Below are 20,514 nucleotides of genomic sequence, written 5' to 3'. Positions count from 1 at the left end.
TTTCAATAGCCAGTTTTACAAAAGGCACCAAACTTGGGCTAGGGGTATAGGTCAGTGGTTGAGTGATTGCCTAGAATGATGTGCAAGACCCAAACTCTTATAGAAAGACTCCATTTTTATGAATTAATTACCTTCTAACATACTACCTCATAATATCACATTGATGAATAGAGAACATATGAATGAACATATGGATTTTAGGGGGACATGAACACTCAGACTATAGTATTTCTCTAAAATGTGAACTCTAATGAAAGGCAGCCTTCTTCATTTCTGCTTCTAGAGTTGTCTAATTCTCTGAGGAAAGGAATTATACAGCCATGGCGTGGTCTGTAATGCTAGGCAGATATGATGATATGAGTGTGATTAGGACAATGAATCTGGAAACACAAGTGTTAGTGTTGTTTATTCTTTCTATATATTCTCTTCCCTGTTTCACTCACCTCTCTCATTTCAACCAGGTACTTTGTAGATGTTTTCAATGTTTGGATCTCAAAGGTCATTTAACTTAATATTTTGAGTTTAAAGTTGAGAGACTAAGATTTGAACAATTAACCTGCTTGAGATCACACAACAAGTTTACTAAAGAGCAGGAATACTAGGAGTACATTTACAAAAGGTATGGAGATAAGAAAAATCAAACAGGAAATGGACATTGATGTATCAAATATGAAATTAATGAGCTTTCCATCACTGTGGAAAAAATACCTAAGAGAAATCAGCTTAAAGGAGGAAAGATTTATTTTGACTCATGGTTTCAGAGGTTTCAGACCACGGTCACCATTATGGTTTGGATAAAAAAATAAGCTCATATTAGATAATGGAACAGTGTTCAGAGGTGAAATGATTAGATTATGAGATGATAACCTAATCATTATCCATTTATTGGATTAATAATTTGAAAGGATATTGAACTGGGTGGTAACTATTGGCAAATGTACTATGGCTGGAGAAAGTAAGGGGAGTGTCTTTGAGGTCTATATTTTGTCTTTGGTGCCTCCATCTCTCTGCTATCTGGCTCTCATGAATTGAGAATCTTTCCTTTGCCATACCATTCCACCATGATATTTTGCTTCATCTTGGGCCCAGAGCTGTGAAGTCAGTAGGCTATGAACTGAGGTCTCTGAAATCATGAACCAAAACAAACAACAAAAAACACTTTTTCTCATCAAAGTTGTTCTTATCCAATATTTTGATCACAGCAAGGGAAAACTGCTGACTAACACAGTCACTTGACTCCATTGCCATTGGCAAAGTGGTAAGGAGGAATATTATAGATAGGAATACATGGCACAGCAAAACTGCTCACCTCATAACAGCCCGGAAACAAAGAAATGGAAAGAAAATAGAAGGGGCCCAGAGACAAAATCAAATTTCAAGGGTACAACCCCAAGGACATACTTCCTCCAATGAGGCTCCTCCTACTAGGATTCCACCACTTACCAATAGCCAATTTAAATTAGGAATCCATCAATTAACTCATTCATTAATGAAGTCAGTGTCTTTTTGTTCTAATCACCTTCCCAAAGGCCCCACCTCTAAACACTGGTGCCTTGGGGACCGAACCTTCAACACATGAGTTTTCTGGGAACATTCCACATAAAAACTATAACAAATACTGATTGAAAAACTAGCCTGAATATTATCTAAGTCTCCCCAAAATCCTGCAATTAATTTTTATTATGTCTATTTTAGAAAATTTTAAAAGAAGGATAAAAAGGCTGACACAATTTGACTCACCTAAGGTCTCATTGGTAAATGAAATAGTGTAGTTTCTAACTAAGTCCAGTGGGCTCTGTTAGACACTGATTTGTGTCTTGGAAAATTTCAATATTGAAATATTAATCCCTAGCACCTCAGAATGTGACCATATATGGAAATGGAATGTTAAGGAAGTAATTGGATTTACATGATGTCACTAGAGTTGGCATACAAATAGAAGACCATGTGTGGACACAAGGAGAAGATGACAATTTATAAGTTAAGGAGAACTGCCTAAGAATGAACTAACTCTGCTGACACCTGTTCTAATTTTATAACATCCAAAACTGTGAAAAAATATATTTGTTGTTTAAGTCACCCAGACGGGTATAAACATGCTGCAAAGTCTTTGCACCATTCATCAGCTACTCTTAATTTTGTTCCCATCCCATGTTTTTTCAAAACAAACACCTTTTATAATTTATTTTAATGATGGTAGCAAAGAATCAAAAATGTTTTTAGCATTATTTTTAAGATAAACATTTTTATTATTTTGGAACAATTTTAGGTCTCCATAAAAGTTGTAAAAGTAGTGAAGAATTCTATATGCCAAGCACTACCAAAGTTAATAACATATCATCACAATATATTTATCACAGCTAAGCAACTAAGATCACTATTAATAAACCTCTATACTTTGTTTGGATTTCATTAATTTTGCATCTAATGCCCATTTATTTTTCTGTTCCAGGATCCAAACTGGGATAGCACATTGCATTTAGTCATCATATGTCCTTTGGTTGTCTCCTGGCTATGACATTCTTTTAATCTTCCCTGTTTTTCTGACTTCCACAGTTTTTAAAAGGACTGGTCAAGTATATGTATGATGTACCTTTGTTGATCTGATGTCTCCCTCATGATTAGATAGGAGTGATTGGATTTTGGAGGAAGATAACCAAGACAAAGTGCCTTTCCTATTATATCAGGTAATACATGACATCAAAATCACTCATCACTGAGAATAATAACCTTCATTATCCAGTAAAGATGTCTTTTGTCATGTTTCTCCACCATAATGCTACTAGATCCCCATTTCCATATTTTGCTTTTGGGAAGGGGGTCACTAAATTCAGCCCATGTTTAGTGGGGTCAAAGATTAAACTCTACCTTCTAGCAGGAACAAGATCTACGTATATCATTGAGGTCAACTGTCCTTTTATACATGTCTGCTGCTATATTTATTCCAAGAGTCTATTATTGTTTGTCCTCTTTTCCCTAATGGCCTACATGCTTGGTATATACTTCAGACTATTTGCTTATCAGAAACCACCTATCTCAGCATTATCCATATGCTCTATGAAAGATAAATAAGATGATGCTCATAACACTCTTTATGTGTGCTGGTATTTTACTTGCTATGCTAACTTGATCATATCACATTTGAATTTTAGAAGTTTTAAGTTTAGGAAACCACTTGATAACCAAAGTTAGAAACTATAGTAATAGACATTTCAGTCTTAGTGACAGGAAAAATAAATGAATCCCAGGTTCTTGAATATTCATTTTTCTTTCTATAATTCAGAAATCTTTGAACACTTGAGCATTAGCCTACATTTTATCTATTAAAATTTTTTATATAATTAATTTTTTTCTGGAATAAAAATCATCATTTTTATTAGTCATCATATATGTACAATTTTGCCTTCTATTCCTAAAATGATAGGCTTATTCTTTCTTTCCCTTTGGTGAACTTTACTGCAAGCTTAGAAAAATGTGAACAACTTCAACAGGATTGTGGTGTACAAGCTTTGCCATTCTTGTAATGATTTAGCCCTTTGTATCTCTTGATTGAACATTTAATCTATAGATATGGGTAATGTGCAGTTCATTGTATGTTCTGCTCAGCAAAGTTTAAAAGATACCTTGAGGTATTGCTGATTGACAAATGAGATGTTATTCCTTTGAAAGAGAAAGCTGTATCAAGCTGCTGTTAATGTCAGAACACTGATGGACTATTTTAATTACATATATAGGTAGCCAATAAAAAGAAATAGCTAAGACAAAATGGAATTGAACCATTTACAAGTATATATAAAGATATCTGGATGATTCAGGCATGTTTTTAAAGACAAGTCTCTTATTTCTTTGATTTTGGGGAACAAAACAAGTCAGAAGGTTATGAATTAACTTTCTGATCTGTCAGTACTGTATTACAGAGAGATTTGGAAGGCACAAAGCAATATTTCATTTTCTACTGAAAATCCACATAAAGGGCACATTCACATGTTTCTCTTTCTTACATGGTCAGTCTAGCAGTAGAATGTGGCATACTATTTTTATGGTGGATTTTAAGTTGTTTTTCTTGATAAAAAACAAGTTAGAATTTGAAAGTGTCCAGATAAAAGTGTCCAAATATTCTTATAAAGAAACTCATGAACTGATAGGATGTAAATTACATTCTTTTATAAGCATGGTAAACCTATTCTATTGTCTTCATAAATCAGTTTAAAAAAGGCATAACTTTCTACCTTTCAGCTTCTATAGCCACACTCCTTACCTTACCATTTTTGCCATATATATTTATTTGTTCATTGATTCATTTATGCATTCACAAATATTTATTGAGCACCTATGATATTCCAGATATTGTGTAAGGTCTGGAAGATTCAACAGTAAATGTGAGATATAGGCTCAGACCTAGTGGGATTGTACCCCAGTGGGAGAGACTAGTACTAATGTCATGATGAATATAAAATGATATTTCTTCCATTAGTCCTCATTAATTGTCCAAGCCTAGGATTTAATTGGGGCTTGGAATGGTCTGCAATGTTAGGCTAATTTGATGATGTGATTATGATATGAGGTTTAAGATGATGAATTAGAAAGACAAACATTTTTTGTATATAGTTAATTTGTCTGTCTATATTCTCTCCTCTATTCAACTCACTTCCCCTTTCACATTTCCACCAAAAAAGGATTAGTCAGTATGTATACCTAAGAAACTCAGACCCATATAGATTATCGTTTTCATTTTTCCTGGGCAATGCAGTTCTGCTTTCTGGTCACACTTAATTTGACTCAGGAAACCACTCAACTGGTACTGTAAGAGACAGGAATATTGGACATCTCTCATGAGGTTCCCTAAGGCCTTTTGTCCATGTTATTCATGTTACATTTTTAAGATCAGTCAATGTCTATCCTCCTCTGACCAGACAAGGAAAGACCATTTCCTCTAGAAACCATAAACTAAGAATGGTTTCATCTTCCTTTCTTGTTTCTTTTTTAATATACACTAAACTCTACATGAAATAGAATAGAATTGTAAACTTTAAATCTTGTATTTGTATAGGGAATAAACTTTTCTCCTCTCCATAAGGTCTTGGAAAGTTGGAAGCAACATCTCAGTATGGACACTATTCATTCCCAATATTTATGTTATATTAATGAAGGATCATTCATTAGGAGGAAAACGGGTATTCTTAGCTCCACCAATGCAACTGGAAAATTAGTCCTTAAGCAATCTAATATACTCAGTTAGAGAAGTTAGGAAAGAATTTTTAGAATATGATGCTTGAAGTGAGATATAGAATATGAGCAAAAAAGGAGGAATAAACTACATGAAGAAGTAATAGCTCATACAAAAGTCTTAAGGCAGGAGGGAGCAGAGTTATTAGCACAGATTGGGGTGGGGGAGTGGGAAATGTTGTACAATGAAGCTACTAAAGCATATAGAGACTAGACTATGTGGGGTTTTGTAGGCTCTGATATGATTTCCTCTTGTACTCTTAAATTATAGCAGATTCCTCTTTAATGGAGGAAATAACATTTACGTTAAGTGATCAAAATTGTATTTTGAGCAGGATTAATTCTGGTTATAATATAAAAAAGGAATGTTGGTAGGTTCATGAGTGTAGAAGCACTGATAATAGCTGACAGTATTGAGGATTTACTGAATGATTTACATATATTAACTCATATGTACCCCATATCCCTGTGAATAAATTTAATTCCTTTCTTTACTCCACAGATAAGGAAAAGGAGGCAGAATGTGGAAGTCATCCAGGTAATAAGTAGTAAAGATGGAAATTTAATCCAGGTGTACTGGATTCAGAATGAATGCATCTAAACACTAATCATAATTATCTATTATTAGTAAGATATGATGATTCCTTGAATTTAAATGATGATGGTAGAAACAGAAAGAAATAAACCCATTAAAAGAACATTATAAGCTTGGTGTGGTGGCACATGCCTGTAATCTCAGTGGCTCAGGAGGCTGAGGCAGTAGGATCTTGATTTCAAAGCCAGCCTCAGCAACTTAGTGAGGCCCTGAGCAACTTAGTGAGACCCTGGTCTCTAAAGAAAATACAAAATAGGGTTGGTGATGAGGATCAGTGGTTTAGTGCCCCTGAGTTCAATTCCCACTACCAAAACTAAACAAAACAAAACATGAAAACACAAAAACAGAAAAAACTTATTAACTTTGTTCATTAATTTAGTTTTCTGAAGTCAGCATCTTGCCACCCTCAAAACTTGCAATAATGTGAATTTAATGTACATTTCTGTTTAATTTTCCAGAACATTACAAGATAAAAGGAGCAGAGTACAGTAACAGGTTGGGCAGGGGAGTAACAGGTATTAAAAGATGTTTCCTCAGATTTGGGATATGCAAATGAATTTGTGGTGATGCCATTCACTGATATAGGGAATACTAGACATGGGCAAGCTCAGGGAGAGAGTTTTATTCTGGACGATTTTCAGTTTTTGGTGCTATGAAGCATTTGCAGGAAAGTGATGTTACATGAGCATGTCTATTTGGGCTTAGTGCTGAGAGACTAGATACATCAATGTATAAATCAGCATCATATAGATAATGATTACCTACATCTGAGATTCCAGGAATTTCAATATTGGATATTCATGTACAAGAGAATATAACTGCAAAAGAGATAGAGAAAGAGTAGTTGGAGAGGTAAAACCAGGAGAGATAAGAACAAGAGAACAGGAGAAAAGACTCATAAGTAACAGAAGCTAGAATATATGGGTATAAGGATGATGGGAGGTTTTATAGTTTTTTTTTAATTAAACCTACTCAAGTAGGCTTAATAAACCACCAAGAAGGAGAATTTCAGTAGAATTTACTTAATTTTCTGTTTAACCGTCTACCTAAGTCTAATTTTTTTTCCCTAGTGTGTCAGCTTTGTATTATTGTAACAAGTACTAAGGTAAAACATCTTATCAGAAGGAAAGGTTGATTGTGGCTAATGGTTTCAGAAGTTTCAGTCCATGGTTACTTGGTCCTGTTGCTTTGGAACTGTGGTGAGGTAGCCCATAAAGGCATGGAGTATTTGGCAGAAGAAGCTGATCATCATAGTAGCAGGAAACAAAGACAAAGGAAAGGGCTAAAGTCCCCAAATCGTCTTCTAGGGCATGCCTCCAATGAACTAATTCCCTCTCATTAGGCCCCATCTCTGAAAGATTCCACTAACTCCCAATAGTGCCATAAGCTGAGGAACAGCCCTTTAACACATATTACTATGGAGGACATTCACTGTCTCAACTACAGAACTCAGTGAAATAAAAACAGTGAAGAAATACAAAGTAATGGTATCTAAGAAATGGATCAAACATCCAACTCCATAGTAGAAAGGAAAGTTTGTGCCTACTTGAAGGTTTGGGATTTTATGCCTCAGAGAATACAAGGGGAATATGTCTAGATTCAGTTCAATGCTGCACTGATGCAGTATTCCCATCTCCATGGATCTAGAGAACACACGGGAATGTGGTTCCAGTTATGGTCCAGCTCTGGGAGTTCTAATGGATTTTGATAGGTCCTAATTTAATGTACCCTCAAATTTCTGTAGTAATCCCTTCAAACCATGTCTCGTATGGGAATATCATTAGTAGACCTGTCTTCTGTTGTCCTTCTCCCTAACCATCTGGTCAAGCTTGTATTTCCTCCATGCAGTCACCTAGGAATGTGATCCTGTATAAACAGTTTAATTTTTATTTTGTGATTATTCTGGGCATTGCTATCCCCATTAGAGAATTTCTCTTACATCACACAAGACATAATGAGTATTTCAGGTTTTAAGGTTATTAACATTCATATTCATTTTCTCTCTCTCTCTCTCTCTCTCTCTAATATTCTGGAGGTTGAACACAGGACCTCACAATGTTATGCACATGCTCTACTACTGAGCTACACCTCTGACATAAGATTATTTATGTCCTTCAATTATAGGGGAAGTTTCAATTACTATCTGAAAGAAGGATGATAATTGTCACTCAGATGTAAATTGTCCAATCCAAAGTTCTAATAGATGTCGCCAGGAAACCCATAAGCCCCAGTCTAAGCTTTTCTTAGAACTATCACAAGATAATTTGCCCATGTCGGCACTGTAGTTTCTATTCCATAATATGTGAGCTCACATGATCCTTTTCATTCCCATTTAGCACATCCAACTAGTATTTCTTGAAAAGCAGTTTTACATGACTTCTTTTTTAAAGAAAAAGTCTCCCAGATAGACATAATACACATCCCTTTCACTTAAAATCTGTTCAAATAAACAATTCTCCAAATTTTCATCTTAATCCCATTGACTCATGTTCTTAACTGTAGCCTCCACTCAGAATTCAACAAAGTTTGATTTTATAGTACTACATAGGAGATGTCTTTATCAACCAGACTTAATATGCATCTATACAAAAATTAGGCAAAGGAGGCACCTCACTTTGTACTTTTTGCCTTCTGGCTTTTTAAATTTCTCCTGAGATATATAGACTTATTTAAATCTCTAAATGTTTGAGGAACAAGAAATAGGTTTCTCTGATCCACTCAACCTTTAATACTGGTATACTAAGAACTTTGTTCCTGCCTTAGCAATGTTTTGTTCATTTAATACTCATCTAAAGATTTATATCCTACTTGAACTTGTCCTTTGACTTTTCCCTTTATATTCATTTTTTATTCCACTCCTATCAACATTTGCTTTATTCACCCACTATCTTAATGACCATTTAAAAAATTGTTCCCTGTTGAAGTAAGTCCCTTTTCTTTCCCTGTAACTCTAAATTCTTTTGTCAATTAAGTTATGTTTATATTAGCATCTGTAAGAGCCAAGTGAGGTAGTTGAAACAGAAAAATGAATAAGTCTTTCCAGGCTGTTCCTTAATATTGCAGCAGAAAGGTTGCATGTGGTGCCCATGCAAAAAGGAGCCCTTTGACCACAGAATTTATCATGTACTTGATAATGAGTATATTTAATGGTGTATTCAGTTATGAGAAAGTCAGTTCCACATGGTTGCATACAAAGTATAGTAGCTGCTTTATCTGGGGCATTCCACTTGGCATCTATAAAAGGAATAAGATAGTCCCCTTATTAAGGCATACCAAATTTAAAATAGCTTTAATCTCATCTAATGAGCTGGTTCATCCTTCAGGAACAACCGGCTATATGTTTGGATCATCAAACATTTGTGATAGTTTCATAGTGAACTGTGTATCCTGTAAGAAATCAAACATGCTTTTCTACTCTGAAAATTTTAAAACAAAATATACTGCTCCTTAATTTGTCATTCTCACAATTGAATTTAGTAGAATTTCTTCAGGGAGATGATGGTACCAATTTAAAACATGAGACAAATCTTTCTCCTTCATACCATTCTCCCCAGTTTCCTTAGAGATTTTTTTTCTTCCCCCTACAAATACTGTCTTAGGACCAGAGTTCATGGAGGAAATCTATTTTATCTGAACTGAATTTTTGCCTAGTTTTAAGGCTAGTGATTGAAATTCAGACTCACCAAAATTTGAACTTTATACAACATCAGGGTTGAAACCAATACTGTCATTTATTTTTATTTGAGCTATTACAAATTATAGTAACCAAGAAGTCAATATGTTACCTTTTCTATTAGCTTACATTTTCTCATGAAACTAGGGAACCATTTCCCTGAGAGTCAGTGTATGTCTAAATTGCACTGATAACTTTTAACTTTAGTAACTGATTATAGTGCTGCTACATACTATGGGTGACAACCTGGCTATCCATGAATGAAAGGAAGAACTTGGAACCCTACTTCTTATCATATGTAAAAAATAACTCAAAATAGATTAATGAACTGAATATAAGATCTAAAATTAAGTCCTTAGAAGAAAATGTGGGCAAAAATTTTCATGACCTTGAATTCAGTAATGGATTCTTTAATATCAGATTGTAAGCATAAGTAACAACAACAAAAAAGTAGATTAATTGTACATCATCCAATTTTTTAAAATGCTTATGTTAAAAGACATCAAGAAGGTGAAAAATATATTAAATGTGAGAAAACATTTGGAAGTCATAAATTTGATGAGTTTGATATAGAGAAAATATAAAGAAATTCTCCAATTCAACAAGAAATGCTAAATAACCCAATTAAAAAATAGGTACAGATATTGAATAGACATTTGACCAAAGAAGATACACATTTTGTCAATAAGCACAAAAACATATTTGACATCATAGCCATTAGGAAAATGTAAATCAAAACATCAGTGAGATGCCACTTCACAACTACTAACATATATGTAAGAAGAAGAAAAATAAAATAAATTTTGGCAAGGACTTGGAGAAATTGAAACCTTGTCCATTGTTTGGGAAATGCAAAATGGAAAAGAATTTGATAGTTTCCCAGAAAGCTATTCATAGAATAACCCTACAGAGTAGCAATTATACTCCTAGGTATACACTCAAAAGATTCTAAAATAGGTACTCAAACCAATTTTTGGTATGGCAATATTTACTGCAGTGTTAGAATGTTAGTTGCAATAGCCAAACGGTGGAAACCATCCAAAGTTCCATCAACAGATGAATAGATAAAAAAGTGTTGTATACGTTAATATAAAACAATACTATGCAAGTATAAAGATGAATCAAGTTCTGATACATGCCAAATTATGAATGAATATTGAAATAGGTAAATTCTTGGAGTCATGAAATTGTAAATTTTATCAGAGTTAGGGTTAAGGGAAAAATACGGGGGTATTTTTTAATGGTTACAGAGTTTCTATTTGACACAATAAAAAAGTTTTATCAATAGTGTGATGGTTGCACAACACTATGAATGTAATTAATAACACCAAATTGTACACTAAAATGATTAAAATGACAAATGTTATATACATATTATATATATTCACACAAAATAATGAACATACCCAAACAATTGAATGAAAGAATTACATGGTATGTGAATAATGTATCAATAAGACTGTTTTTAAAACTATAGGGATATTCTGAATGAATTGAAAAACAAAATTCAACTACATTATTGCCAATAAAAACATTTAAAAACAGGGCTATGTAGACAGTAAAATATATAAGAAAAGGTATGATATGCAAGAAATAAGAATGAAAGGTTGCAACACATTTTAAGTGTAAGGTAAAATGAAGTTCAAGACAAAAAATATTACCAGAGAAAAGGAGGAACATTTCATATTATAAAGAGGACAATTCATCAAGAAGATGTAACAATGAAAAATAAGTATGTAATTTTTAATAACCTTTAAGTGTATGAGGTAGAAATTAAAAGAACTAAAGAGAATTATAAAATTCTATAAATGCAAGGATGTTTATTCCTCCCTCTCAACAATTAATGGCATTTGATAACACATCCATTAATACATAGAGTGTCTGAATAGTAATATTAGCCACTTTAACATAATGTTAACTACAATAGAACATACATTCCCTTCAAGTATGTATGGTTGTGTTTATCAAGACAGACAAGGCCATAAAACAAATCTCCACAGATTTAAAGAGATAGAAATCATACCCAGGTATCCAGTGATTCAGTGTGTGTGTGTGTGTGTTTATTTATATATATATATGTGTGTGTGTATGTGTGTGTATTTGTATATAGGTATATATGCTTATTTTTATCCTTACTGAATCAAAGGTAAGTCAAAATATTAAAATACCCAGAAATTTAAAAATATAATTTTAAATAATTCAAGGGTTAAAGATTAAATTATTATGAAAATTTGAAACAAAATGGTAATGAAAACAGCATATCAAAATTGTGAGACTAAAAGAAAATGGGGGTCTTAGAAAACAAATGATATCTTTAACTGATTATATTGGAAAAATTAATTCATTGATCTAAGTTTCCACCTTAAAATTATTAGAATAATATGAGCAAAGTAAAACCAAATCAAAAGCAAGGAAGAAAATAGTAATGAGTAGAAAACACAAGATAACATAAAACATTAGAAAATAAGAACATTAACACATCTAGAAGCTGGTTATTTGAAACAGTTAATAAAATTGACTAATCAAGGAAAAAATTGAGAGAATGCAAATCACAATATCAGAATGGGAAAGATGTTCATTACCACAGACCTCTTATAAATATTAAAGGATAATATGAGAATATCATGACTTTATGGTAACAAGTTGGTATCCTTCATAAAATAACAAAAAATTCAAAATTAACAATTAACATCTTAATAAGCAAATATCAATAGTCTTATATTAATTGAAGTAATTGAATTCATCAAAAACTGTCCCTAAAGAAACCCTGATGCTGAATTCTATCTAACATTTAAAGAAGAAATAACACAAGTCATATTTTTTTTTCAGAAAATAGAAAATGGAGTACTTCTCAATTTTTTTCATGAATAATATACCTTAATACTGAAGCTTACAAAATTTTTAAAAATTCAAACCACTATCCCTCATGAATCCAGAAAAAATATCCTTAATAAGATATCAAATAAATAACTATATATAAAGAGCTAATGATCAGTGACCAAGAAGGTTTTAATCACAAGAATTCATTGTTTTAACATTTAAAAATGAATTCACCAGGCATGGTAGCACATATCTGTAATCCCAGTGACTTGGGAGGCTGAGGCAAGATGATTATAAATTCGAGGTCAGACTCAGTAACTTGACAAGTCCCTGCTAGAAGTAAAAATAAAAAAGTGCTGGGGATGTAACTCAGTGGTAAAATTCCCCTGTGTTTGATCCCCAGTATCAAAAAGAATTACATAAGATAAAAAGGAAAAAAAATGAATCACTGTAATTTACCATGTTAAAAAAATTAAATTAAAAAAGCACATATTCCCATGAAGAAAATATTTGCTAAAATTCAGAATCCATTCATGTTAAAATATTTCACCAAAACAGGGATAGTAGAGACCTTCAAGCTGATGAAAAACTTCTATGACAAACAGCCAATAACTTGTATAATAGTGAAAAGCAGTCTTTCTAATGGCAACATAAACAATGTCTATGTTAAATATACACAAAAACAGTATCTGCCATATGGGATTATTATTATTATTACACAGAGGACTAAGAAAACATTACTTACTATCTTTATTAAAAGAAGACTGAACGCTTTAGGTCAATTATAATCTGTCAAATCCTTCCTCTCTCTAATGCATAAATTACTTCCACTTATTAATATATACAGGTATATGTGAGTATATAGATGACAATAATTCAATGGCAGAATTATTTGAAAATCCTGATCTTTAGCATCAAAATATATTTAATTTTATAAGGCAACACATAAGTTAAAATGAATTTTCCATCTTAATTAGAACTTTACAAAATAAACAGGTATAAATAAGTAAAGGCTTTGCATGATGTCTCTGACATTTTCTTATCAATTAAGTCAATATAATATTAGTTTTAACCACTAACATTATTTGATGAACTTGGAAATTATATTTGAGTTGACATAATAGAGCAACACAAATATCATTGGTATTAAAAATTTGTCCAAGAAATGACATTTACAAATTTAAATGAACAGTGAAGGTAGAAATTGTTAAAAGTTCTTAAGAAATGATCATTGATTTAAAAACAGTAATTATATTTCAATATATCATATAAACAATGTTCACTTAGCTGTCATAAATGTGTTGAAATACTTTGAAAGTTCAAATTAATCAGGCTTTCTATAAGAAAGACAAACCCAAATCTTACAAAAAGTTAAATATTAGTTTGTGTGCAAATGCTTTAGTGCCTTTCCCATATCACTTTGTTCTATTCTAGAGGTTACCACATGTACAGAGTTCTTGTGCATGTAGAGAGCTTTTTCTATCTCTTAGCCTGAGGTCATATTTTCGCCACTGGAGCATGTTCATTTGTCTGTGGGGTCAACCAGATGTTCTGGGGAGTCAATAGCTCAGGAGTGAGTACATGTTCCCTACTCTTTCACAGTGCTTCCTGAAATCATCTTCAAAATTGTCTTTGCAGGCAATATCTCTCATCAGGATTTGCTTTTAGAGAGATCTATACTGTCACAGCTTGCATTAACCTCTATGGTGTGATGAAATCACAGAGAAAGCATGTTAAGTGTTTATAAACTGAAATAATCAAAATATTTTGTTATGTCCAAGCATTTACTGTGATTAGTAATAATATGTTCACAGAATTATTATGTGAGTCCAAATATAATTCTGCTCTTACTAAGTATATTAAATGATTCAAATAAATTTTCATAGCACAATTTAATGATGACTAATTATTAGCTTGTTACCAATTTACTTTTCCCTTCTATAATCATAAATCTATCTTTGATTCTATTTTCTTATATTATAGACAAGTGACAGAGACACACACTCAGTAGGCATGAATGCCTCCCAAGAAGCTATTCATAGATACATTGGGCTACAAACATAAGCATATCATTGGAAATAGTCAATCAATTCCCCTCTGGAGTTAAAGACTGCTTGTGAATAGGATGATGGACACAATATAAATATAAATATAGGCACAACTACATACCTATGAACAACTTCTACAAAGTCAGATCTTTCTTACCTTCAAAATAAAGAATTGAAGAAATGAAAGAAAAATATTTTCTACAAATAAATGAACCCTGAGACTGCAGAATTTTTCAACCTAAGTCATTTAAAACAAGAATACAAGTTGGGTACCATGGCACATGCCTCTGATCCCAGCAATTTTGGAGGCTGAGGCAGGAGGATTGGAAATTCAAGAGCCTTAGCAACTTAGCAACTTAGTGAGATTCTATTTCAAAAAATTTTAAAAGGGCTGGTGATAAATCTCAGTGGTAAAACACATCTGGATTCAATCCCCAGCACCCTCAAAAAAGAGAATAAAGGTGTTCACCATTCCTCAGACATCAGTGATTTAGACCACTTGTTGACACTAATTTCTCTGAAACTCTGCAGCCAGCAGTTCATAACATTTCTTAAATAAATACTCCCAGAAATCTGCAAGTTCACTCCTTTTCCTCACTTTTGACATTTTCTAGACTTTCAGACATGAACTGTGGTACAACTGTCAGGACAACATTTTCAAGCCTTTAAAATGAAAGACAAGTGACTACAGAGTTCTTCTAGACTCAATCTGTAAAACACCTGCTACAATTTGGGTTTTATAAGGATTCATTCTTAGCATGTAATACTATTGAGAGGTGGTATAGACTTTAGGAGTTAGGGCCTAATAGAAGGAAGTGAGGAGACTGAGGGCATGCTCTTCATGGGGATACAGGACCCTGTTACTTCATTTCTCTTTGCTTCTTGGTTGTCAAAGGGTGAACAGCTTTGCTTCACCATGTGCTCTGGTCATGATGTTTTGTCTTTCCAAAGGCTCAAAAACAATAGATCCAACCAACCATGGACATAAATCTCTGAAACCATGAGAAAAAATAAAACTTTCCTTTTTGTTACAATTTGGATGTGTGGTGCCCACCCCCAAAAGCTCATGTGTGAAATAATGCAGGAATGTATAGAGGTGAAATTATTAGATTATGTGATTTATAATTTAATCTGTGGAATAATCCCCTGATGGGGAGTAACTGGGTAGAAACTGTAGGCAGATAGAGTGTGACTGGAGGCAGTAGTTCACTGGGGGCATGCATTTGGGGTTTATATTTTGTCCCTGGTGAGGAGAGCTCTCTCTGCTTCTTGATTGACATGTCCTGAGTTGCTTTTCTCCTCCATACCCTTCTGCCATGGTTTTCTGCTTCGCTTCTGTTCCAGAGGAATTGGAGTTGACTGTCTAAGAACTGAGACTTCTGAAACTATGAGACATATAAACTTTTTCTGCTCTAATTATCAGGTCTTTTGGTCTGACTAAACCACTCCTTTGAAGTCTATATTTCTCAGGTATTTGTTACAGTAATGGAAAACTAACTACTACCAGTTCTAGCACCTAAAATAGATTTCTTGAAAGACAATCACAAGGTTCTATCAATTTCCAATTGGCAGACAGTAATGATATAGAAAAGTAGTGTTTGATTTTTAAAATACACAGATGCTTAAGACACATTTTATCAGGTGTAATCTCTAAAATTATGTCCAACGTATGTTTTTTTACTTTGTTTTCAAGTTTTAGATTTCTTTTTACCTGAAATCTCAGAAAAAGTGATTTCTATAGAATGGTATAGGGAGGAAAGAAGCAGCTGGTAAACATAGTATGGCATATCTAAACTTAAAACATTTAATCATGAGGCATGTTGACGTGTTTATTATTAATATTTGAAAGAGTTTGCCGATGTACCTTTAATTAGATCACACTCATCTGCATTCTAATATGCATTTTTAGATGAAAGAAGTTACCTGAATTGGAATTTCTGGGGGTAATACCTGCATCAACAATTTTCAAAAGCCTCCCAAGTGTGTCCAGTATGCAATGAAGTTAAAGAACTTCTCTGTAATGAAACAGTACTCATTCTGGTCTAATGGTCTCATATGACTCTAGTCAATATAAAGCAAGACAAGCAATCCACTGTATCATTCCTAGGTAGCACATCTTGTATATATCCATTGTTTCATTCTGAAATTTGAATATGTAATCAAGGTTAAGCAGGTCCTGCAACATTTAAGGGAAAGAGTAAAGAAATCAACAGAAGGAAAATGATCCCATACAACTGTAAAATTCCAACAGTTTGAAAACGATATTAATTAGATATTTCAGTGTATTAGGCATGATTTTAGAAGAAAAACCACTATTGGAGTCTGAATGCCCTCTGTCCCACCATATGAAGATTTTTGTTTACTTTAAGTAAAATTAGAAAGGATTAGAAAATGTATAGTTTTTTTTTCTAAGATTAACATGCTCCAAGAAAAACATATTACTGCTAATGCTCATTTTAAATAAATGACAACCAAATTCATTAGGTCCTTAATATGCCTGAGAATCATACTGTATTTCTTTCTCAGTCCATTCTCATGTTCTCCTCTAGTCCCTAGTTCCTCTTTCCTCATCATGACTCTGATCTAATGACCTTACTATGTTTTTCACTGAGAAAATTGAAGTAATAAAAACTGAGTTTCCTCAAGAACTCACCATCACAACTGTAGCCATTGTGCTCTGTTTTTTTTTTTTTTTTTAATTTAAATAAATTTATTTGTGAGAGAAAAACATCTGAACATCAGGTACAGTCTGATCCACAGTGATCTAACAGGATGTTATAACTCATTCTGGAGTACTCTTAGACACTCTGTAGGGAAAATTCCATGTGGAGCATCAGCTGAACACTTATTAAAATTCATAAAGCCATCTAAGCTGAGCATAATACAATACATAATGACCATGATACAGTAATAAAAATACAATATCAAATACACACTGCTTTTTGAGTTACAAACTATAGTATAAACAATTTAGGCCCCTTTTTAAAAAATGAAAAAATATTTCTATTACAGCCTTATTTCAAGCATTTTCAGTTAGGTACAGCTTTACATATTTTCACTTCAACAGACAGCAAAAGAATGCCTTCTTAAGGAACTGCAGGCAAAATGTGTGACTTGTTTCAGTATATGCACTCTGAAGTATACTATGACACATGTGAATTCAGATAAGAGAATGGAACTGTGTTGTGGCAAAATCCTGGCCGATGATCAAGACATGGATAGTTTTCACATTTGGTTAAAAAATTTACACTGGGAAAAAAACAAGTGAGGGTACAAAGAACCAACATCACTCCTTCCAATGAAGCAGTCCAATGCCAGAGAGTGGGCTTTCCGTTTTGACTTCAAAGTGTGTGGTCTCCTAGCTGAATTCCTTTCAGTCCAAGGCGCTGCCTGCGGCTGAGAGGCAGCACTTAAAGATGAAGCGAGCAGGGAGGAGCGCGGTCACTGACAGGCAAGCTCCGAGAGGCCCAGGCCCACTCAGCGTGTGGCGGCCAGCGCTTCGGCACGGGAGAGAACACACTGCAGCACACGCGTGGAGCTCCGGGGCCGGGGGACCGTTCTTGACATGGGATCCTGGTTGTAGTTTACAATATCTGCCTTCACCACCCTCTGTGACTGTTCTATTTCTGCTTTGTTTAATTTTATCCCAAGGATTTCAGCAGCAACTTTCTGGAAGCACAGGAAGACAGAGTCTCCTGTCTTGGCTGAGACAAAGTGGCTACTAAAACCATTTTCCTGGCAAAATCGTAAATGTTTCTCAGGTTTTACTGTTCGCATATGCTCCAAATCAATTTTATGCTCTGTTTTCATGTTCCTATCCAGTGATGCACTAGTTTCATCTCCGTTTACCAACTCAAGGCAATCGCCAACAGTTCTCCCCCTTTCTTTTTCACTTATCTTCATTATCTGGGGAACATTCCTGGCAGTGAGTATTCTATTGCTTCTCTCATTGTTAAACCTGTACATGTGTACACACACACACACACACACACACACATTGTACTCATCCTTCTTAAGCTACTCCATTTTTCTATTCTGTTTTAATGTAAAACTCCTTGAAAGAGTCGTTAGCTTTTCCTTCTCCATAGGCATCTACTATCATAACTCCATTAAAACAGTGTCTGTCAAGGTCACTAGTGGGTGACACATTTTCAAATTAATTGGTTCATTCTCAATTTTTATTTCACTTCACCAATTAGTGACATTGTACACAATTACAATATCTGTGAATCATTTTGTTCACTCGAGTTCAGGAATACATCCTCCTACCTCATCTATTGTAATTTATTTGTTGCTTCTCATTATTTCCTTGATTTTTCTACCAGGATATTTAATACACATTTCAAATTTACCTGATCTTTTAACCTCTTACATGTAGCCTACTTGAACTTATGTTTGGCAGTCTCTATGATGCAACACTATCTTCCAGGTTGTTTAGACCAAAACCTTGCAGTCTTTGAAAGGAAATATATTTCCTCTAAAGTTCCACAGTTGGGGGGGGTTCAAATTAAACTGACAATAGATTAAGAAGAGAAAAGTTAGTTTATTCATATGCATATGAGAATTCATACATACACACACACACACACACACAAACTCACTAATAAATTACATATGAGTTTAAAGACCTACCTTAATAGGGGAAACTGAAGGGAAGAAAATGTTTTTTTTTAATTTTTATTAAAATATTTTTTATTTTTACAGACACATTTTGATTCATTGTACACAAATGGGGTACAATTTTTCATTTCTATGGAAAAACAGTAGAGTGAAAAAGAAAATGTTTTTATGAGGAGATCAAATGTTTTCATTTTGTTTTGTTTTTTGGGGGAGACAAATAGGATTTTAGAGGAACAAAGAGGAGATAAGAGAGTTTGAGATAGTTTATGCAGGTACTAGGATCTTCCTGGCAGGAAAAACTAGTTCAGGGATTTCTGGCAGAAATAAGTGAAGTTGCCCAGAAAGAGAGTATTCATGGCATTTGTTTCTGCCTTTAGTCAGAACGGGCAAGATCTGAAAAGGCTTCTTTTTGCATCTATTGAATCTCATCTCTATTTTAAAATAATCCCCGTACCAATTCTGGAGTTCTGAGTGTCTATGCCTTGCATAACTTCTTTCTCTCACATTCCATATCTAAACTGTCAGCAAATCATGTTTGATTTATCTTCAAAACATACCTGGAATTTAACAAGTGTCCTAGCACAATTCTGATTCATAACAATATCATTTTTCTTCCTAAGTAGTTCCACTGATTCTGCCCTTGTTTTATAGTCCACCTCCAGGTCTATACTCCAACCATCAGCTAGAACACAGACCATGTTCTTTGTTTTCTTGTAATCTTCCAATGATTTCCTGTCTTTCTCAGAGTTGAATTCATACCTCTTGTATAGGTCTGTTGGGCCTTGTATGATCTTATGACAGACTATCTCTGTGACCTCATATCCAAGCATTTTTCTTTCTTGATTTAAATTACACTAATTTCCTTTTTGTGGTCTGGATCTTGCTCCCCCTAAAACCACAGTTTTGAGATGAAACTAGATTCCCCCTTCTGTTGGCAAATGGGTTTTGTCAAAGCTGCAGACCTTGCCAATTTCTATCTGGGTTCATCTCACAAACTTGAAGAAGAAAATTAAAGGACAATAAGGAAAGGGAAGAGTAAATGGAGTAGGATTTATTTAAGTGAGAAGAGAGGATTCCTCTGATGTGGGAGGGGATCTGATAGTATTACAGTTACATTCCAGGAAACTGAGGCAATGCGAAGGATCCCCCCACCTTTACAAACTTGCAATCAAGTCAGAAAGATTTCAGACATGTTACTCAGAAAAACTGGCATGAGTTTATTGAAAGGATAGGAAAACAGGGGAGACTCTCAAGCGAGAGTGGGTTTTCTTAGAGGGGAGAGAGACTGTGCCTCACCTGCACTCCAGTTTTATTGGTGATCCTAGAGAAGTTTCCAGAGAGTCCCACACAGGTTCACCTCTTGACTTTTGACTGACAACAGTATGACATCAGACTTTCAAGTACCTACTGCCATGGCAACTCTAGGTAACTTTGGCCCATGCTGACTCATAATTAAAATATTTACCATACATTCTTACAGGTTTTATGGTTAGAAGGAATTATTATCTCCCTGAATTCCAGGATCTGGTCTG

The 20,514-nt window shown here is 34.0% G+C and overlaps 1 protein-coding gene across 1 annotated transcript; it reads right to left on the bottom strand.

Annotated features, from left to right (window-relative positions):
- Nucleotides 1-17,812: 17,812 nt before the first annotated feature.
- Nucleotides 17,813-18,153, bottom strand: LOC124972516 (ras-related protein Rab-28-like). The gene has a single exon (XM_047536955.1). It carries the CDS (start codon nucleotides 18,137-18,139, stop codon nucleotides 17,840-17,842), a length of 300 nt encoding a protein of 99 aa, XP_047392911.1. The 5' UTR covers nucleotides 18,140-18,153; the 3' UTR covers nucleotides 17,813-17,839.
- Between the last annotated feature and the right edge of the window lie 2,361 nt (nucleotides 18,154-20,514).

This window comes from Sciurus carolinensis, chromosome X (genome assembly GCF_902686445.1).
Source record: "Sciurus carolinensis chromosome X, mSciCar1.2, whole genome shotgun sequence".
Lineage (NCBI taxonomy): Eukaryota > Metazoa > Chordata > Mammalia > Rodentia > Sciuridae > Sciurus > Sciurus carolinensis.
This window is presented reverse-complemented; position numbering and strand designations above follow the sequence as displayed.

What these genes read in the sequence shown, in the direction of transcription:
- LOC124972516 (XM_047536955.1), bottom strand. Translation starts at nt 18,139, where the DNA reads ATGCGAACAGTAAAACCTGAGAAACATTTACGATTTTGCCAGGAAAAT.